This window comes from Cynocephalus volans, chromosome 12 (assembly GCF_027409185.1).
Source record: "Cynocephalus volans isolate mCynVol1 chromosome 12, mCynVol1.pri, whole genome shotgun sequence".
NCBI classification, from domain to species: Eukaryota; Metazoa; Chordata; class Mammalia; order Dermoptera; family Cynocephalidae; genus Cynocephalus; species Cynocephalus volans.
In genome coordinates, this window is record NC_084471.1 from 64995165 (window position 1) to 65018483 (window position 23319).

The 23319-nt window shown below is 33.4% G+C and overlaps 1 protein-coding gene across 1 annotated transcript; it reads right to left on the reverse strand.

The window, feature by feature from the left end:
- Positions 1-14092: 14092 nt before the first annotated feature.
- Positions 14093-15052, reverse strand: LOC134360576 (olfactory receptor 6C6-like). Its single transcript, XM_063075139.1, has one exon. The coding sequence runs from the start codon at positions 15047-15049 to the stop codon at positions 14093-14095; it is 957 nt and encodes a 318-aa protein (XP_062931209.1). The 5' UTR covers positions 15050-15052.
- Between the last annotated feature and the right edge of the window lie 8267 nt (positions 15053-23319).

Consider the following 23319-nt stretch of genomic DNA (forward strand, 5'->3'; position numbering starts at 1 on the left):
GGAGCATTGGTATTAATTTTTTGTAAATGTTGACCAGTGAAGTCATCTGGTATTGGTTTTCTTTTGTTGGAAAGATTTTGATCACTGCTTCAGTCTACTTAATTCATCTGTTCAGATTTTGTATTTCTTCATGATTCAGTCTTATTAGGTTTTATGTTTCTAAAAATTTATCCATTTGTTCTAGATTATACAATTTGTTGGCATGTAATTGTTTGTAGTGGTTTCTTATCATCATTTGCATTTCTGTGGTATCAATTTTAATGCATCTACCTTATAATTTTATTTATTTGAGTCAGATCTCTTTTTTCTTGGCTAAATGCTTATCAAATTTGTTTATTTTTTTAAAAATCTTAATTTTTAAAATATATTTTCAATGTTTTTCTAGTTTCTGTTTAATGTATTGCTTCTTTAATCTTTATTATTTCCTTCTTTGTGTTAAGTTTGTGCCAGTTTGTTTGTTCAGGTGCAAAGTTAAGTTGTTTATTAGAAATATTTATTTTTTCTTAAGGTAGACATTTACCACTTTGAACTTCCCTCTTAGAATTGATTTTGCTGCCTCCTATGTGCTTTGGTACATTGTATAATTTTTCTCAAGATATTTTTTGATTTCTTTTTTGATTTCTTCTTTGGCTCATCAGTTTTTCAAAAGTATGTTTTTAGTTTCCATGTATTTTTTAATTTCTATTTTCCTTCTGTAAATTTCTAGCATGATATGACTTTGGTTGAAAGATAGTATAATTTAAGTCTTCTTAAATTTAATGCAACTTGTTTTTCAGACTAACTTATTATCTATCCTGAAGAAACTTGCATGTATACTCAAGAAGAATGTATATCTGGCATTGTTGGTGGAAGGTTCTGTGCATGTCTATAAATCCATTTGGTCTTTAGTGTTATTCAAGTCTGCTATTTCTTAATTAATTTTTTGTCTGGGTGACAAAAAATCATTGTTGAATGTAGGGGAATACAGTTTCCTACTATTACTGTATTGCTCTGTGTTTCTCCTTTCAGTTCTGTTAATATTTGCTTTATATATTTAGGTGCTACAATGTTGGATGTATATATATTTATAATTATTATTTACCCTTGGTAGATTAACCCCTTAATTGTTGTATAGTGACTTTCTGAGAGTCTTTTTTATCTGATATGATTATTACCACTCCTGCTCTCTTTTGGTTACCTTTTACATAGAACATCTTTTTCTATCACTTCATTTTAGGCCTTTGTATGTCCTCAAAGCTAAACTGAGGCTCATGTAGATAACATATTGTTGGATTTCATTTTTATTCACTTAGTCACTCTGCCTCTTTTGATTGGAGTATTTAATTCCTTCACATTTAAAGTAAATTTTAATATGTGAGGACTTACTATTGCCCTTTTGTTAACTATTTTCTATCTGCCTTTTGTTTCCTTTGATCCTGTGTTCCTTTTTTGCTGCCTTCTTTCTGATTTGTTGGTGTTTTGTAGTGGTATGCTTTGATACCTTTCATTTTATCTTTTGTGTAATTATTAGAGGTTTCTTTCTTTCTTTCCTTGTGGTTTCCATGATGCTTACCTAAAACATTTTATAGTTAAAACAATCTATTTTAAGCTGATGACAGCCTTAATTGCATACAACATACCTACACTTTTACTTCACCTGCTCACACATTATACTATCAATGTCACATTATATATATATTTTATTGTTTATGAGTTGCTAATTGTTGTACCTGTAGTTATTTCTAACACATTTGTCTTTTAACTTTTATACTAGACTTAAAAGTGATTTATTTACCACTATTTCAGTATTAGAGTGTTCTGAATTTGATTATAGTTACTGTTACCAGTGAGTTCATACTTTCATATGTTTTTATGTTGTTACTTAGTGTCCTTTTATTTTAATATGAATAGCTCCCTTTAGCATTTTTTGTAAGTCATGGCTGGTGGTAATAAACTTCCTTAGCTTTTGTTTGTCTGGAATTGTCTTTGCTTCTCTCTCATTTCTGAAGGACAGCTTTTCTGGGTGTAGTGTTCATGGTTGAGTGCTTTTTTTTTCTTTTTCTTTTCTCATTACTTTGACTATATCATCCCACTCCCTCCTGGCCTGCAAGTATTCTGCTGAGAAATCCATTAATTGCCTTATAAGAATTCTGTTGTATCTGACATGTTACTTTTATCTTGCTGCTTTCAAAATTCTATCTTTGACTTTGACTTTTGGCAATTTGGTATAATGTGTCTCAGAATAATCTTCTTTGAGTTTATCTTAAGTGAGTCTTGAGCTTCATGAATATGGAAGTCCATATCCCTCCTGAGATTAGAAGAGTGTTCAGCTATTATTTTTTAAATAAGCTGTTTGTCCCTTTCTTTCTCTCTTCTCCTCCTTGGACCTCAATAATACATATATTTTTCTTTCTGATGTTGTCCTATAGGTCTTGGATGCTTTCTTTGTTCTTTTTCATTCTTTTTCTTTTTGTATCTCTTAACTGGCTAACTGCAAATGACCTGTCTTTGAGTTATTCTGATTCTTCTTTTGCATGATTGAGTTTTCTGTTGAGTCTTTCTATTGCATTTTTCAGTTCTGTCATTGTATTATTCAGTGCCAGGATGTCTGCAGTTCTTTTTATGATTTCTATTTCTTTTTTAAACTTCTAATTCTTTTCATGCATTGTTTTTCTGATTTTGCTTAGTTGTTCTTCTGTGTTCTTTTTCGTCTCATTGGGTTTTATTAAGATAATTATTTTGAATTATTTGTCAGACAACTCAGATCTCCATTTCTTCATTTTTGGTTACTGGAGATTTATTAGTTTCCCTTGGTTGTGTCACATTTGCCTGACTCTTCATGATCTGTGTAACCTAGGATTGGTGTCTCCACATTTCAAAAAGCAAACACCTCCTCTAGTTTACACAAATTAGTTATGCCAGGTAAAGAACTTCTTCTGTCATGCCCTCAGGCTGAAGAGATTGCTTCAGGGATTGCAGTTAAGTGGGATAGGGGTGATGTCACATGACTGCTGCTGGGTCCTCAGTGGGGTCTGTGATTGGTGGGTTTGTTGCCAGGAGTTTGGACAAGTGTGAATCTTGTCTGGTCCCTGGTGGATGGGACTTCCTCTCAGACCTTGTAAGAGTAACATTGGGACAAGTATTTGTTGCAGGATCCACAATTGGGACCACAGATAGCAGGTCTTTTAGCAAATGTGTGAATGGATGTTATTCCCACCAGGTCCTTTGGAGGAGTCCTGCAGGGTGTCTGCAGGGTAGATCCTTGTGTTGGCAGAAAAGACGTCTAACCATGGCTGAGCAGGAAGAATGTGAGTCACAGAGCTTCATTAGGGACCACAACTTGGACCAAGGTCAGTCGGATTATCTCCTGGGGCACAGATGGGCAAATTTCCCTGTGGATCCCTTGGTGAACAAGATTTCTTGTATAACATGGCTGTGAGGGGCTAAAGCTGGGTCACAGGGTTGATTTAAGATCTGCAGTTGAGGTCAGAAGGTCTGCCTCTGGGTGCATTCACAGGAATGTCTTCTAGTAGGTCTCTAGGTTGGCAGAACTGTTCCTGGGCCATGGCTGAGAGGGTTTGGAACTTGGTCATGGACCATTACATGGTCCATAGCTGAGACCTAGCTCAGTGGACCTGTTACCCAATGTATTGCTGGGTGTGACTCCTCCTGGTTCCCTTGGCAGATGGTACTGGTAGCAGAACCAAGACCAAATGGCCCTGTAAGCAAACCAACAAGTGTTGGGACTCTTTCTAGGTCTATAGTGGGGACCATGGTCTGTGAGCCCCCCACCTGGGCTCAAGCCTGCCTTCTCAAAATGGCCCACCTAGGGAGTTGGCTTCATGGAGTTCTGCAAGCTGTTACCTGGCTCCCAAAGCTTCCACTGTGGCACTTTTGTACATGGATGGCTGCCTAATTAATGTTGCTGTGGGGGAATATAAGCAGGGGACCCCCCTGTTCTGCCATTTTGATGATATCCTTGCTTTTATTTTTCTTATTCGGCTTTTGATGATGATAGCTTTTCATAATTCTAGATCAATATATCTGCATGCAGCACAACTAAGCACTAGATTTGGGACCCAAACATTGAATTGTTTTCCAATTTTATGAATTTTAGTAAAGCCTAATAGCTGTTGCCAACACCTTTTTATTTTATGTCTCTGTGATGATCTATTTTAGGACTCATTCACTCTTTCTGTATTTCTGGACATTATAGATTTATCTTTCATTTCCTTCAGTTCAGCCATTCATCTTATCAGTTTCTTTCTTAATATTTTTCAAGACTTTTATCTCTTTTGAACCAGAAGTATTTTTAAAGTATCCAAGTACCATATTTTAGGAAATTATAGACTCATCTCCTTTTTCATGTTTCTGACACTGTATTTTTATTAATATTATTGATATTACAATGACTGTGTGTATATTGCTATTTTTTTCCCCACTGATGTGTGTATTAGCTTTCCGTGGCTGCTGTAGCAAATTACCACACAGTGAATGGCTTAAAACAATGAAAATTTATTCTTTTACAGTTCTGCAGGCCATAAGCCTGCAATCAGGTTCACTGAGCCAAAAGGTGTTGGCAGCATTGTGCTTCTTCCAGAAGCTCTAGGGAAGAATCTGTTCTTTGCCTCTTCCAGGTCCTGAGGGTTGTTGGCATTGCTTGGCTTGTGATTACTTTATCAAATCTTCAACTTTATAAGTACATTGCATGCTGCTCTTCCTCTTTGTCAAATATCCTTCTGCCTTTCTTTTTATAGATCACTTGTGATTGCATTTAGAGATCACCTGGTTAGTCCAGGATAAGATACCATATCACGATCCTTAATTTAATTGCACCCCCAAAAAACTTTTGTGCACACACAGTAATATTTACAGGTTCCATATATTGGAACCTATCATTTTTGGGAAAATTTATATGCAAATTACTTCATCATTATCTCATCATTAGTAGATTTATTATTCTCATTAATCTGGCTACTTGTAGTAATTTGTATGCTAAGAATGAACTGTTAATTGGGTCATCAGGATCATAAACTAATGTCAAGTTTAAAATTTTTATGGCCATTGCCTATGTATCCTTATTCGTGTCATAAAGTTTGTTTTATTTAGTTTTCTAGGTTTGTTTATTTATCTTTATATTCCTTAGATAATAATGTAATAATTAAATTGACAAATTATACTATGCTACTACAAAGTCCTAAGCACTATACAGATATTATATTTTTACAGCTAAAAAGTTTTAGTGATAGAACAATATTCTTACTATATCATTTTAGCTAACTAGAAAATAGATGCTGAAATGATTAATTAATGTGGTTTTTACAGTACACCTAAGTAGTTTGGAACATTGCAAATTGAACTTCCAAGTAGGCTGTTGATAACTATAATATTAATTCATCTATAAAAGATATAATACTTATTTAGTGTTATTTACTTACTAGTTTTAATTTTGCAAATATTAAATATGTTATGTAAAATTATGCAATGTAACTGTGAAAAAGCAGGAAAGTTGTATCATAAGATTAGAGGAAATTCCTTTTAGGGTATATCTGCAGCCTGGATAATCAGACATCAGACAAGGAAAAACAAAAACAAAACGAAAAACAACTCACCAACCAAATTAATACAGTGAGATATTCTTCCAACAAAGAAAAAATCAATGTTACAGGTTCTCTTTAAAAATTGCAATATTTGAGTTACACTATATTGTGTTTAAACTATTAGAGAACTTGTGTTAAAATACATCTAACACATTGACTGATTAACGTAGGGAAAAAGGATGATATTATCTTTGAATATGAATCTGTTAGAGTCAAGTATGTTATTTACCTGGAGTTTCCAAGATCATCATAAGACAAAATACATCCTTGTTGCCAAAGCTTTCCTAACATACAAGAGTAACTAAAAATACACATAGAACCCAAAAAGAAATAAGTAGGAAGTGACATTGTGAGGTAATTTACAACTTATGTAATCTTTAATAATAAATCTCAAACATAAACAAATCCAATTTTATTTAACAATGTAGGATATTTCAAATCTATTTCTTCTTTGAATGTTTTTATAGTTTGTAATATTTACTACTTGTGTTTAATTTAAAATTAAAATTTCTTTTGAAATTTATTGAGATTGTCATTTTCATATACTATTATTGTTTTAATATGTGGAGAATCTATAATTATGCCAATCTTTCATTTCTGTATGGTAAGTTGGTCTTTTCATTTTTTTCTTGATTATTCTTCTAAATTATAATCAAATGTATTGGTATTTGCAAATATTCAAAATAACTTAAGCTTTGTTCTTTTATTTCATTTGTCCATCAAAATCAAGCAGTAAAATTAATTTATAGATTTGAAATTTAATAAACAAAATTTACCCCTGAAAAATGTCAAATACTTGCAATACATCCAAGCTTGAAATAGCTATCATTCTCAAAAGCATATGAAATATTTATTTACTATGAACTGAGCATAAAGGAAATTCCAACAAATTCTACAGTTTTAATTCTGAGTATGCTTCCTAATCATAATGGGATTAAAGAAGATTAAATAACAGAAAAATAACTGGAAAGTCACATAAAGTTTGGAAATTAATCAGTATACTTCTAAATAACCAATTGAATAAGGAATGAATCAAAAAGGAAATTAGAGAAAATTTTGAATGGTATGATAAAAATGTAACATATCAAGCTGCTAAAAATGTGTTTACAGAATATTTACCTGAATAAATGTATTTTTAATTGTCTGAATGTTTGTGTCCCCTCAAAATTTATATGTTGAATTCCTACACCTCAAGGTGTTGGTAATAGGAGATGGGGCCTTTGGAGGTGATTAGGTCATGAGGGCTTTACCCTTTTGAATGGGATTAATGCTCTTATAAAAGAGACCTCAGATAGCTTGCTACTCCCTTCTACCACGTGGACACAGCTAGAAGGCATCTTCTGTAATCCAGAGAGCAGGGTCTCTCCACCTGACATCAGATCTAACCTTGGATTTCCTATTCTCCATAACTGTGAGAAATAAATTTACGTTGTTTATAATTTACCTAGTTTACCTTTGTTTTGTTTTGTTTTGTTTGTTTTGTTTTTTACAGCAAGCTGAATGGACTCATACAATACCAAAAAGGACAAAAGCTTGAAATCTATTGTTGATTTGAAGTCAGCGAGTTGGAACAATAAGAATCCCTGGATTCTCCTCCCTACCGTGAACACACCAATTTAACAACAACATGCAGAACAATTTCATTTGCGAAAAATCCAGAAACTGGTTAAAAAGTTTTTAAATCCCAGGAAAGTATGAAACCAGCCACATCTAAGCCAAAGGAATATTTGTGACACCTTCTTGCTATAAGCCCTACTTCAGGAACAATGTTGCATGATCAGGATAAAACTCCCAGCTCCTTGGTTCTCCCCGAGGAGGGAAGAAAACACTGGATCACATTTCCAATGGCTTGATTTTTCTAGGTCTGCCTGAGGCACAAGCTTCTGACTTACTGGTCTTGGAATGCTTTGGGACCTGACATTACCTAGTTGCCTGGGGGCCATTGAGAACAATGACTGTGGTTTGAAATAGCAAGCTAGAATGTACCACAGCTTCTTACCCTCACACCCAAGCTCAGTGAAAAGCGAGTAGGTGGATAAAACAAAGAAACAAAAAAACTCCCAGCTTATCCCTGGACAAGGAAAGAACTATACCATCCATCCAACATTCTGATATTTCTGCCCAAGACTCTGGATTTTGTCTCATCTGTCTTGAAGCACTGGTGGGACTTGGCATACTCTAGACACCGGTAGACTAGCAAATAGAGACTGTCATTTGTACCAGAAAGTTGGCACATGCCAGTCTAACAAAAGCTAAGAAGGATCATCAGCAGATTTGCCTCACCAGAAATGCTAAAGGACATTATTCAAGTTGAAAGAAAAGGACAATACACAGCAATGCAAAAGCATGTATTAGTATAAAACTCATTAATAAAGGTAAATATATAGACAAATACATAATACCTCAAAATACTATAATACTATAAAGATGATGGGTAAATAACTTTTAATTAAAGGACAAAAGTTAAAAGACAAAAGAATTAAAAATAACGTATGTTAGTGTATACATGATAAAAAATGTATACAGTGACATCAATAATATAAAGTGTGTATGCAAAGGGAAAGAAGTAATTGAGTAGAATTTTCACATGCAATTCAATTTAAGTTGTCATGTTAAAACAGACTGTTATAACAATAAGTTTTCTTATGTAAGCCACATGGTAACCACAAAGAAAATAGCAATAATTTTACACAAAAGAAAAAGAGAAAGAAGTCAAAGTATATCACATATCAAAAAGATTAACAAAACATAAAGAAAGACAGCTAGTGAGGAAAAGAGGGACAAAGAACCACAAATCATACAGAAAACAACTAATAAAATGGCTATTGTATGTTCATCCCTATCAACAATTAGTTTAAATGTAAATAGATTAAACTCCCCAATCAAAACACATAGAATAGATGAGTGGATTAAAAAAAAGAAACAAACATTGTCTGGCTATACACTATTCACAAGATTGGCTTTAGATTTATAACCTACCAAGGCTTAGTCGTAAGGAAATACAAGTGTTCCAGGTGCAAAAGTAGAAGTGCATGAAATCTCAGATCCATCACTACTTTGACCTTGTTCATTTTATTCTACAGTGTACAGCAATTCTGATCATTGCATTTTGCTTTTGAATCAAGATGATTCTTTCATGTCTTCTAAAGAAACAATTTGCCCCCATATTTTAATTTTATTGCATTGTGGTACTCATGAATCTGGATAAAAAGAGTATGGAGAGAGATAAGGAGAGACAGAAAGACAGAGAGAGGCAGAAAGATAGTGCGCGCAAGAGATTTGAATTTGACTAGGTGAAATTTAATTTTTTCAGAGAGTCTGACCCAGGCTGATTTTTATATCTGCATTAATTCGACTTTATTCTTATACAAATCACTTCTCCACTTTCTGAAATATTGTATTATATCTTTATAATGTAAAGTCATAGCATCATTTCGTTTTCAGTATGAAAATATCCTTTCATGTATTCATTTTATTTCTGAGGACACTCGGGCCCCAAGATTTCTGATAACTTTCCTAAGACCAGGTAAGTGGTTACTGGTATAAGACTCATTGCCATGACCACCAGCATATCTTTATTTTTATCACCATCATATTTTTTGTCCTCAATGTCATTATCACATTTCAACTCTGATTTAAATTTCTTATTGGCATGTGAATGTTATCATCTTTTTTCATTCTCTGATTTAATGTATTACAGAAAAAAGCAGGAAAATATTCTTGTTTACCTCAGTACTAAATTGTCTTAATATAATTCATTTTTTTAATTCTACTACTCAGGTTCTATACAGCATTGCTAGGAATTATTAAGTGATATTTATAATAACATATGAAGCTTATACATAATAATGCTTGATAAATTAGTTCTTAGTATTCTGTTTCAATCACAGGTGCAAATATACACCTTGAAACTTAGAGAAACAATGAAAAATTTAGTTGTAATCTTCCTAATGATTCCAGGTATTTTTTAATATGTAACTAATGATCAGTTTTAAGAAGAAATGGTTACTGTACAATATAGTAATTGATGAAGGAAAAAGAGACCAGGAAATCTGTAGCTCTCTTTTTCTATCCTTGGTGATGCCTGAGGTAGTTTTGATTTAGACCAGATCTCCTTGAAAATGCTTAGGTGGAACCTACTTGTTGAAAGTCCTCTGAGAATCTATAGATTACATGCCTATATCAGTTTGAAAATATTTTCAGCAGGGAAAAAAAAAAAAACTAGTATTTCATAAATTGAAGTTTCTCAGTCTCAGTACTTTTGACATTTTAGGCCTGATAGTTTTTTGCTTTGAGTGGCTGTCTTTCAACAAATGATGCTAGAAACATTGGCTATCTATGTGCAAAATTGTTAATTGTGATACATATTCCACACCACATACAAAACTTAATAGAAATGAGTCATAGGTGTAAAAATTAATATAAATGTATTAAACTTCCAGAAAAAAGAAACATAATAGAAAATACTTGTGACCTGGGCTAGGTAAAGGCCCAGAGATTACAATGTTGCATTACGAATCTTTAGGTACTAATGAATATGTTCATTATCCTGATCGTGGTGGTGGTTTTAGCTTTGTATAATTCTTAGAAAATATAAAGTATTCCATATATGTCAAAGCTTATTACATTATACACTTTAAATCTATGTAGTTTACTGCATACCAAACATCAATAAAGGTTTTAAAAAGTATATTGACTCAAAATGAATCATCATGGAGAATAAATACTGTACGCAATAAATATGTGCCTTTTGTCTGTATGAAACAACTATTTTCCAGAATTGTGCTATGAGGAATAATCTGGTGTTGTTTCATATCAACATACTGTCAATCAAAATCATTAGCTGATATAAAGTTTATTTTTCAAAGACAAAGTTGTCCTCTTATTTCCAGTTCCTTTTCCACTTAGCAAATTTATATTAAATAATTGTAATTCTGGGAAATAATGCACAGACTCTTCTCCTTTGGCAACACTAGTGTCTGCACATTCAGTAATTCAGCAAGTTGCCAGCCAAAAAGGTACATTTTCTTTGTGCAGGTATTTCATCTATTAAAATGGCTTCAGGAAGTTAATATAATCATATCTTTCCTCTATCATTCTTCCTTTGATTGTGCTTCTAAAGTCAGTGCTTCCACCTTTTTGTAAGCCCTGCATAAATATATCTGGCCCCGGTTGTTGGTGACTATCTTCAGAATCTGCTATATGAGTACTATGCCTTTTATTTTGGACTTTAACAGCAATTCATGGGTAACATGAAATTCTCATTTTACACCCAATTTTGCAAACTATTTTTATTTATTACTAAACATATGATTTCTATTATCATCACTGAATTATTATGAGAATCTTCTCAGACTATTAAAAATATTTTTTCCATTGATCTAGTCCTAGAGTTCTATTTTTCATTTCTTCTGACAGCTTCATGTTTTGGTATTTCAACCCTCCAGAAAACATGGTTATTGTTTAGATCATTACAAAAGAAACCATGAATTGAACCATTTTATTCATGTGTAAGGGTCACACTACTACAATTAGTTTACGTATAACTACAGAGAATTGAAAAGAAATCTGTCCAGAGTTTATGAAGCCTCAGGACAAAGACAAAACAATTTCTTGGAATTCCAAGTTCACTTGGTCCTAACAATGCCCTACTGGACTAGAAAGGATCTCTACTTTTTAATAGTTGGAACTTGAATTCCTATGGCTGATTTTGGTAACTTTAATGCTCTCAGAAATGAAAAGTAAGCAGAAGAAAGTTTATGAAGGAATTTGTCTCTGACCTTGTAAACTGTTAGTGTCATCTATTATATGTTTTAAGATTCAGATATACTTTTTGTATTATAACATATTTATTATATGGACCTCACTCTCTGTAATCAGTGACACGATAAATATTTAATTTCCAGGAGCACTTTAGAAGTTCTTAGAGGTCTATTTGTTGAGTTAATAAGGAATAAATGAATAAACAAGTGAACAAACAGTTCTCTTTCCAGGGTCTGGTATTTGCTGTGTAAAAAGAATTTAGCATAAAGGACCTTGTAGTAGATGTTTTGTTCTCTCTGGAATCTAAATCTAGATCTTAACATTTAGACCTGTTTTAACCTCATGTAAAAATTAAATTAATTTACTCGTAATATAATATATTTTCTTATGTTTATTTTTTATTTTTATTTATTTATGTACTAATTCTTCCCTCCAGCAGAGACCCACCTACTGTACCCTGTAGACTCATGCCTTTCAACCACAGGACCAAGTGAGTCTGAAGTAACAGGAATGGATTTCATGGATTTAAGCATTCATAATGGCGAGAGACATCAAATACTACTTTGTGATGGGATAAATTGAAGAAGAGGGTGCAAAATTGATCTCATCTCTCCTAAGCTTTTCCCAACAGTGACATCACTCTTTGGGTAGAGCCAGTGATAGAAACAATGACTTGCGGTTTCAGTAACCACAGCTTTGGTTATTTTCTAAGAACATGAATTGACTTTTATGTTGTGAACTCTACATCATATATGACCTCCTTCGGTGTTCTCTAAGTGTGGAGGAGAACTGTGACAACATTTCTCAGAATTCTCTTGTCAATATGGTTCTAATTTACAGTTTGTCAATGAGAGGACTTTGTGCAAAGTTTGGAAGTTGGAAGAGAAGCAGAGACTATTGTTTTCCAGAAGTGATTGTAGTCAGACTGGTGAGCAAAGGTGAGATCCATCGTAGCGTCTCACTAAATGAGAACTCCTTTACTGCTAGGACTGCTTGGTAGTCACTTTCTCAGAAATTACTGAAAATCACTGCTGTTTTCTGTTAAGCTTTTCTGAACTACTATCTTCAGGGCTTCAATCAACAATCTTTAGAACCGATTCCTCAACATCCTATCTAGTGTTCAAACTTTTGCTCCCCTTCAAAAGCAGGTTGAGTCTTGGAGACTGTTGCATTAAAAAAAATAAAGGACTGAAAGAGTTAATTTGGGGCAGAAATGGGCCCCTAAAATGAGTGACAAAATGAAGGATGATGTTCCTCCACATGAATCCTTCTTTTCCTCTAGGGACAATTTCTGTAGCTCTATTGCCTTCTAGAATAGGAATTGAGGAGTAGAGTCACCAAGACATAGGGGAACAACTTCTCCCAATGAATTCTTCTTTGGCAGACAGCTTATTTCTAAAGGATGTCATGGGAGGATAGAGGCTTTCAGGGATTGGCAATTCAGAAAGTGAAATATGCTTGCTTTTCACATTGATCAAAGTAAATGATTCAGTCTCGTGGAGAGATTCCTCAGAGAATAAAAATACAAATGTATTGGAATAAGGGAGGGAACTCTGAAAAAGGACACTAAGTATTTTGCTAAATCACATCAGCAAAAAGAAACGGATTATAGATGCATACGATAGCATGCATGAACCTCAAAAATATTATGCTGAACAGGATAAGCCAAAGTTCATACTGTGTGGTCTCTTTTATAGGAAATTCCAGAAAAGGCAAAACTAATCCATAGTGAAAGAACTTCAGTGCCTTGATTCAACGGCAGATGACTGGGAAGAGGCAAAGTGAACTATTCAGTATGAATGTATTCTATCTGTATTGTTACATGGATGTGAATTTTTGTCCAAATGCATTAGTATAATATGATTGTATGATTGTATATTATTGTATACTGAATATACTTAATTAATTTGGTGAAAGAAGACACAAGCAGAATTGATGAGGAAAATTTTAATTTACAAATTACTTTAAACATGTGGAAATTTCCCCAAATCCAGATATAAATAAATTATACCGTGAATTTCTTTCATGGGTTACTGTCACTTCTAAGCTCCAGAAGTCTCTGAAAAAACAATATAAGCAATTGGAACAACAGCTTGGAGTCCAATTACTTTTACCCAAGTCAAAAACTGATAACGTTTATAAATATAATGATTCTTCATCATTACAACTCCAGAGGTGAAAATTATTCAGTGGAATCTCAATCCCTTTGCATATTTTAGATCTCTGATTTCAGCACCCTTCAATCTTTGAATTTTTAATTTATCTTTCGAGGTTCCTTACAAGTGATGATTCCTCTTAGAAGGCTACTTTGATTTTTAAAATCAATCATATTCTCTACCACATTTCTATTATATCAATTGCATTACATAATAGTTATCAAGACATTTCTTTGTCTCTGTCAGTTTCAGCAATGCTAAATACCTAAGAGCAGATACAATGCTTAACAATTAACACATGTATTGAAATGATTAAGTATATCTAGCAAGGTTCAGTTGTACAAAGTATTCGCTAAACACAGCTCTCATTTATGAGAAGAGACATTTGTAGGAAAGGATGGAATTTAATATTCTTTGTATTGAAGAAGGCAATTTATGGGAAGATCCACTAGGAATAAAGAACAAAGAGGAGTGCAGAGAGCAGAGAGAGTAAACCAAATATAATATAAATACTCCAGGGGAGAAATGGCATAGATCCGAGCTAACATAATTGAAGGTTGTATTCAATTTTACCACCCATGTTTCAATGGCATGTTATTTATGTCCAAATTTTGTCTCACTGTTTTGAAAATAACATCTTTGAAGCATATTCTTAAGAGATTCTTTCACCTGCTGGTTCCTTAGGGTGTAAATAAAGGGATTGAGTAAAGGGGCAACAGAGGTATTGAGCACAGCTACACCTTTAGTTACAGTCACCCTTTCCTTTGCTGATGGTTTCATATACATGAAGATACAACTCCCATAAGTAATAGAGACAACAACCATGTGTGAAGAGCAGGTGGAAAAGGCCTTTTTTCTTTGTTGAGCAGAAGGGAATTTTAGAAGGGTTTTGATGATGTGTGTGTAGGAGAGGACCACTAATAGTAATGTGATGACAAGTGTCACCACAGCTAAGACAAAAGCCATCAATTCTATGAAACGTGTATCTGTGCAAGAGATCTGCAGGATAGGAGAAATGTCACATAGGAAGTGATCAATAGTTTTGGAAGCACAGAAATCCAGCTCGAGCCCCAAGACCAAAGGGGGAAAGACAATTAGGAATCCAGATACCCAGGAGCTGAGCACAAGTTGGTAGCACACTTTGCTGTTCATGATGATTGGGTAATGCAGCGGTTTGCAGATGGCAACATAGCGGTCATAGGACATGGCAGCCAGGAGGTAAAACTCTGTTACTCCTAACAGAAGAAAAAAGAATAATTGAGTTGCACAACCACTGTAGGAAATTGTTTTGTCTCCAGTCAGAATGCTTATCAAGAATCGTGGAATGCAGACTGTTGTGAATAAAATTTCCAAGAAGGAGAAATTTCGGAGGAAGAAGTACATTGGCGTCTTGAGATGGGGATCCAGCAGGGTGAGGAGGATGATGGTCAAATTCCCCATCAGGCTCAATATGTAATTGAAAAATAGAAACAGGAAAATCACAATTTGTAGCAGAGGGTCATCTATCAGTCCAAGAAGAATGATCTCTGTCTCCGTTGATTGGTTCTTCATTTCTCTTTTGACCTGTCAAACCTGTAGAAAATGAGAACTAATATCACAAGTAAGAAAACATATTTCTCCATTCTCAGCCATAGAAAGTTTCATACTTAGAAACTTACCCATGTGCAAATATTTTCACAAATCAACTTAGAAGTCATCAAAATGGACATATTCTCCAATTCATCAGTCGTGTTTGTAAGAATGTTGAGGCATTCTTCTCCTGTACAGAGTTGAATAAATTCCACTTATCACTATATAGGAGGCTTATTGTTGTTTGAAATATAGTTCCATAATTTGGTTCATGTTAATCTTTTACCCATGTTTCAAAAACTTCATCCCAATAGGCTGTTAAAATATTTAGTATTTTCAAATTTCTGAATGTAGCTAATATCTCAAATAATTTGTTACTTAAGGTATTCATTCACCATCAAGTTCCATTTGATATTCACTCATTCATATCTATTTATCCATCACTGAGTTCCTTTTCATATTTTCTTTACTTACTCTTTTTTGATATCTTTTTTCTTCAGTTTTTCTAAATCCATCTGCTTGCCTATTCACGTACTTTATAAATGGCCTTTAGATTCAACAGTTAAATATATTTCCCATAACATCAATTCTGTACGATAGAAATAAAACAAACAGAAAAAAAAAATTGGTCTTTTTACATTTTACTTCCCTTTTAAAAAAATTCTATTTACAATGGTCTCATATTTCTTTCTTGTGCAAATACAGTAAAAAGCTTATCTTTTTATTTGAATGTAAAATGATTTTAATCCGTAGTTTCAGCTTTTGTCACTGACTACTATTGCAGTTATATTTTCCAGTTACTGATTATAATTTTTTGAAAATTATTTCCTTTGTACTAGAGAAAGACTTGTCTTACCCAATTTTCAGAATTGTCAGGCAGTGTTTAAAAGGGATTTCTTTTATATTCTTGCTTCCCCTTTTTAATATATAAACTATAATAGAAAAAATTAAATGCCACATAAGTGATTTTTTTCTTTTTAATTAAATTAATACATATTCCTCTGCTTTTCTAGATAACTTGATATTCTATTTATTTACACATATTCTTTTTAAGCTACTGACTGAGTCCCTAGAATCTTTGTCTTAAACATATTTGATTGCTTGCCACCAGTCTTAATTTTATATCATTCATGAATAACATGTTAATGGCTACATGATAGCGCTTGCACCATAAAGACATTCCTATTTTTTATGCCTTGTGTTTTTCCACTATGATAAAATATACAGGTAATGTGTATGCATATGTATCATTATTATAATACATGCATATTATCACATATAATGTATTAAAATAGAAATTTACATTGTGAATTATCTGTGGAATTTCTATAATGTCGTAGACCAAATATACCAGTAACAACATTGCTTCTTTATTTTATCTTTATGTACCACTAATCAGAATCTGCTGAGTTTTGCTAACCGCAATAACCATCTTTACCCCTGAGCTTGATGTAAATGTGTTTATTAAATTTCTTGAAAATGTAAAGAATAGCTACTGTCTAATTTCCCTCTAAAATTCATCCAATGAAACTATCTGCTCATAGAAATAAAGGAAATAAATTCGAGGTACATTTGTAAATTAAAGCATATATGCTATTGTATTATATATATATATATATAAAAGTTATATAGGAATTTTTACTTCTCCATCAGAAGAAATAGATCAAATAAGACATTTAAGGTCAAATGTAATTCCCTGACTTGGATTTGCAAAATTTTGCCCTAACTTCTGTTTTGCAAAAAGGATAAGTTCATTATTGTCTTACCTTACACAGGGCATACTAGATTTGTTTTTCTGTTATTGCACATTGTAGAATACAAAGGCTAACTAAATTAAGGGAGGTTATAATTACTTTAAGATATCACTCAATCATTAAAGAGTTATATAATACCAAGTTTTATTCAGAAGGATTCAAATAAAGATGAAGCATAAGAATGATTCAAGTTTCAAAATATTTCCCACTTTCAATTCCGTTCACCTTCACAAAACATCTCAGGATTCAGACACTTAAAAAATCCTGATGTATCTCTATCATTCTTTCCAGTCTAGTTAATTTTCTGAAAGTTTTAATTAATATTTAAGTAACTGTATTATAACAAATATTAAAACCTAGGGAAAATGGGCCGGCCCGTGGCTCACTCGGGAGAGTGTGGTGCCGATAAAACCTAGGGAAAAAAAACATCTTTAAGTAGAGAAATTTAACATACCTCATAATTCTAAGCTACAGTTACAGTTTTATCTTTTTGCTCAGTTAAGACACAAGGGAATATGCCAAAATTACAAAACAGAGGAAGAAAGAAAAAAATTTTCCCTAGATAATCTACTAAAATTACAAAACAAGATAGAATTCCCCATAGACTGCTATTCAGAAAGTACTATTTATGTAGAAAAAGTTCATACTGTTTGTTTTTAAAAATGTAGGAAATACACAACAAAAACATTCCTTTTTTTTTTCACAGTCCTGAGGTAATGTGAAAAAATCTGCTAGGCTAGTTTTCTCCAATAAAAAACTTTCTGATACTTTCACTTCAAAAAATTAGTAAAAATTAAAAATACTGCAAATGGATTCAAACTTTAAAGGAGGGTTTCAGTTGTGCACTGGTGGGATATGACGTGAATATTCAAGTGTAATGGGTTTGATTCTTTATGACAGTGTTTCTTTGGTGAATTCGGAAAATATCTATGGCGGTACATTTGGTTTGTAACATGTGAAGCTGCGCAGGATAAGTTAAATGTATGAAGTATCGGAAGAGTATACTCAAAATGAGTAAAGGGATTGGTTAACCATATTGTCTTTATGACCAGGCTCTAAACTTTTATTAATCAAAGTCCTCCTATAAGAGACCACTTGTCATGACCCAAAACAAAAGTTATCAAAAGCAAATCAAAAATGACTACTAGTGTTTGAAATTGAACAAATATTAGTTACTGCCATTCATTCTAAAGAAAGCTTCAGGTCTACAGAAATAACTCAGAGTTGAAAGACAACCCAGGCACATTGCAGTCAGACAAGAAGAACAAATCGTCAATTTCTAGACACACACACAAAAGCATCCAAGAGTTTTGATCAATAATGTATTGAATCTATAGATCAATTTCAATTTGAGATCTGAGGAATACTGAGTGTTCTGACCCATGAATACACACTCTCTTTTCTTTTAATTTTTTTAGGTTTTTAAAACTTCTCTTAGCAATAGTGTATATTTAAGTCTGATGTTGAGCATTTTTTCATATGTCTGTTGGCCATTTGTATATCTTCCTTAGAGAAATGCCTACTTAGCTCTTTTGCCCATTTTTTAATTGGGTTGATTGTTTTTTTCTTGTAAAGTTGTTTGAGTTCCTTGTATATTCTGGATATTAATCTTTTGTCAGATGTATATTTTGCAAATAATTTCTCCCACTCTGCTGGTTGTCTTTTAACTCTGTAAATTGTTTCTTTTGCTGTGCAGAAGCTCTTTAGTTTGATATAATCCCATTTGTTTATTTTTCCTTTGGTTGCCCATGTTCTTGGGGTCATATTGATGAAGTCTGTGTCCAGTCCTATTTCCTGAAGTGTATCTCCTATGTTTCCTTTAAGAAGTGGTATTGTTTCAGGGTGTATTTTTAATACTTTAATCCATTTTGAGTTGACTTTAGTGTATGGTGAAAGGTATGGGTCTAGTTTCATTCTTCTGCATATTGATATCCAGTTCTCCCAGCACCATTTGCTAAAGAGGCAGTCTCTTCCCCAGTGTATAGGCTTGGTGCCTTTGTCAAAGATCAGATGGCTGTAGGTGTGTGGCTTGATTTTTGGATTCTTTATTCTATTCCATTGATCAGTATGTCTGTTTTTATGCCAGTACCATGCTGTTTTGGTTATTATAGTTTTGTAGTATAGTTTAAAGTCAGGTAGTGTTATGCCTCCAGCTTTATTTTTTTTGCTCAGCATTGCTTTGGCTATGTGTGGTCTTTTGTTATTCCATATAAATGTCTGCATAGTTCTTTCTATTTCTGAGAAAAATGTCATTGGAATTTTGATGGGAATTGCATTGAATTTGTATATCACTTTGGGTAGTATGGACATTTTCACTATGTTGATTCTTCCAATCCAAGAGCATGGGATATCTTTACATCTTCTTGTATCCTCTCTAATTTCTCTCAGCAGTGGTTTGTAGTTCTCATTATAGAGATTTTTCACCTCCTTAGTTAACTCAATTCCTAAGTATTTTATTGTTTTGGTGGCTATTGTAAATGGGCAGGCTTTCTTGATTTCACGTTCTGCATGTTCATTATTGGAGAATAGAAATGCTACTGATTTTTGTGTGTTGATTTTGTATCCTGCTACTGTGCTGAAATCATTTATCAATTCCAAGAGTTTTTTTGTAGAGGTTTTAGGCTGTTCGATATATAGGATCATGTCATCTGCAAACAGGGAGAGTTTGACTTCATCTTTTCCAATCTGGATGCCCTTTATTTCCTTCTCTTCTCTGATTGCTCTGGCTAGTACTTCCAACACTATGTTGAATAGGAGTGGTGAGAGTGGGCATCCTTGTCTAGTTCCTGTTCTTAATGGAAAAGCTTTCAGCTTTTCCCCATTGAAGGTGATATTGGCAGTGGGTTTATCATATATGGCTTTAATTATGTTGAGATAGTTTCCCTCTATACCTAACTTATAGAGTGTCTTTGTCATGAATGAGTGTTGAATTTTTTCAAATGCTTTTTCAGCATCTATAGAGATGATCCTATGGTCCTTGTGTTTGATTTTATTAATATGGTGTATCACATTTATTGATTTGCATATGTTGAACCAACCATGCATCCCAGGAATGAATCCCACTTGATCGTGGTGAATAATTTTTCGTATGTGTTGCTGTATTCTGTTTGCTTGTATTTTATTGAGCATTTTTGTATCTATATTCATCAAGGATATTGGCCTGTACTTTTCTTTTTTGTTTTTATCTTTACCTGGTTTTGGTATCAGGATGATGTTTGCTTCATAGAATGAGTTTGGGAGATTTGTGTCTGTTTCAATCTTTTGGAATAGTTTGTAAAGAATCGGTGTCAATTCCTCTTTGAATGTCTGGTAAAATTCTGCTGTGAATCCATCTGGTCCTGGGCTTTTCTTTGTTGGGAGCCTTCTGATAACAGCTTCAATCTCCTTTATTGTTATTGGTCTTTTCAGATTTTCTACATCTTCATGGCTCAGTTTTGGGAGCTTGTGTGTGTCCAGAAATTTATCCATTTCCTCCAGATTTTCAATTTTTTTGGTGTATTGTTGTTTATAGTAGTCTTGAATGATTCCTTGTATTTCAGCTGAATCAGTTGTAATATCATCTTTTTCATTTCTAATTTTTGTTATTTGGATCTTCTCTCTTGTTTTTCTTTTGTTAGCCATGCTAATGGTTTGTCAATTTTATTTATCTATTCCAAAAACCAACTTTTTGATTCATTGATCTTTTGTATTGATACTTGGGTTTCAATTTCATGAAGTTCTGCTCTGATCTTAATGATTTCTTTCCATCTGCTAACTTTAGGTTTGGATTGTTCTTGTTTTTCTTGGTATGATGTATCATTATTTTCAATAAATTTTTTGATTTCATGCTTTATTTCTTCTTGGACCCATATGTCATTAAGTAGAACGCTGTTTAATTTCCGTGTGTTTGTATAGCTTCCAGAATTTCGTTTGTTATTGATTTCTAATTTTAATCCACTGTGGTCTGAGAAAATACATGGGATTATTCCGACTTTTTTGAATTTATTGAGACTTGATTTGTGACCTAATATGTGATCTATCCTGGAGAATGATCCATGTGCTGATGAGAAGAATGAAAATTCTGAAGTTGTTGGATGGAATGTTCTGTAGATATCTCCCAAGTCCAATTGATCTAGAGTATTGTTTAGATCTTGTGTTTCTCTGCTGATTTTTTGCCTAGATGATCTGTCCAATATTGACAGTGGGGTGTTCAGGTCCCCTGCTATTATGGTATTAGTGTCTATTTCCTTCTTTAGGTCTAATAGAGTTTGTTTTATAAATCTGGCTACTCCAACATTGGGTGCGTACATATTTATGATTGTTATGTCTTCTTGATGGATCAGTCCTTTTATCATTATGTAGTGTCCTTCATTGTCTCTTTTTATTGTTTTTAGTTTAAAGTCTATTTTGTCAGATATAAGAATAGCTACTCCAGCTCATTTTTCTTTTCTGTTCGCATGGTAAATCTTTTTCCATCCTTTCACTCTTAGTCTATGTGAATCTTTATGGGTGAGGTGGATCTCTTGTAGGCAGCATATAGTTGGGTCCTCCTTTTTGATCCAGTCAGCAAGTCTGTGTCTTTTGATTGGGGAATTTAAGCCTTTTACATTAAGAATTGTTATTGAAAATTGTTGATTTATTCCTAGCATTTTATTGATTGTTGTTTGGTTGTCTTAGGTGTCTTTTGTTCCTTGCTTTCTGATTTACTGTTTGTTTTCTGTATTTGTTGGTACCTTAGGTTGTAGATAGCGTTTTTGTTTGTTTGTTTTCTCTTCATTAATTCCATTTTTTATTATACTAGTGGGTTTTGATTTTTCTTGGGTTTTTATGACAGTGGTAATTATTTTTCAGGAACCAAGCCCAGTACTCCCTTGAGAATTTCTTGTAAGGGTGGTTGTGTGGTGGTGAACTCCCGCAGTTTTTGTTTGTCTGAGAAATATACTATTTGCCCTTCATTTCGGAAGGATAGCCTTGCAGGGTAGAGTATTCTTGGCTGGCAATCTTTGTCTTTTAGTATTTTGAATATATCATCCCATTCCTTTCTGGCTTTTAGGGTTTGTGATGAAAAGTCTGATGTTAGCCTGATTGGGGCTCCCTTACAGGTGATTTGACACTTCTCTGTTGCAGCTTTTAAGATTCTCTGTTTGTCTTTGAGTTTTGCCAATTTGACTATAACATGTCTTGGGAAGACCTTTTTGGGTTGAATACGTTTGGAGATCATTGAGCTTCCTGGATCTGAAGATCTGTGATTTTTCCTGTACCTGGGAAGTTTTCTGCCACTATTTTGTTGAATATGTTTTCAGTGCAATCTCCTTTTTTCTCCCCTTCTGGAATACCCATGACTTGAATATTTGAGTGCTTAAGGTTGTCTGATATCTCTCTCAGATTTTCTTCAGTGCCTTTGATTCTTTTTTCCTTTTTTTGTGTGCTTGTGTTATTTCAAACAGCCCATCTTCTAGTTCAGAGCTTCTCTCTTTGACTTTCACAAGCCTGCTGGTTAAACTCTCCGTTGTGTTTTTCAATTTAAGCAGTTTGACTTTAGAGTTCAAACTTAGCAACTTTTCCTCTTTCAAATATTAAGATTATTTGATATGGCCCTAAGTAAACCAGAATAAAGATGTCTCTGCGATTAAAATATATATTTATTTCATATTTTCTTTATATATATTATATATATATAGTACTTAAGAAAGGTGAAATTGAATTGGGCATTTAGAGGGCTCAGGACAAGTTTATTCATCTTAAGAAAAGAAGGTATTAGGAAGCAGAAGAGTACAGGGGCTTTAGGTAAGGATACTAACAAGCGGGAAAAAAGTAATGCTGTTAATACCCTTTAGTCTTCATTTTTGAGTGCTCTGTATGCAAACAACTTAAATGTCCTGTAACAGACAGCTCAAGAATGACTGGTGTTTAGGCTTAAAATGAACTTTAAAAGACACTAAAGTCCACAATTGGAGTTATGAAAACTAAGCCTTTATGAGCTTAAATTTTGACTATTCTTTATAGCTCTGTGTCTTTCAAAGCAATCTTAATCTCACTGATACATCTTTTACCCCTCTGCATAGTGCTAATAATAATTATATCACACCATTATTTCAGGAGTTACATCACTCAGAAAGCATCTAGAATTGCCTGTAATTTCTTGAGTAGCCAAAAAGATATAGGTCGTATTATTAATACCACAGTTGTCCAGCCTACCTCACCTGAGCAGGAAAACTGAGTGCATTTCAACATAAAGTATTTGAAAACTTCAAATGGAAGCTCTCTCAAGAAATAAGTTGTACCTGTATTTAAGAAGCTGTGTCACTTGCAAATAATAATAATAATAACTGTCTAGGGATTAAGGGTATAGAGGCCAGCAGTAGTGGTTCGAATATTTACAATGTCATAGACCAACTGAAGTACCCCACAGGACATGTGATATAACTTTAATCTTCCTAGAGAGGAAAAAGTGAGAATATGGAAGTCTTAGTTTAGAAGTACTAGATCTTTACTGAGAATTAAAGAAAATACTCTATG

Coding starts and splice junctions, on each gene's coding strand:
- LOC134360576 (XM_063075139.1), bottom strand. CDS start 15,049: ATGAAGAACCAATCAACGGAGACAGAGATCATTCTTCTTGGACTGATA.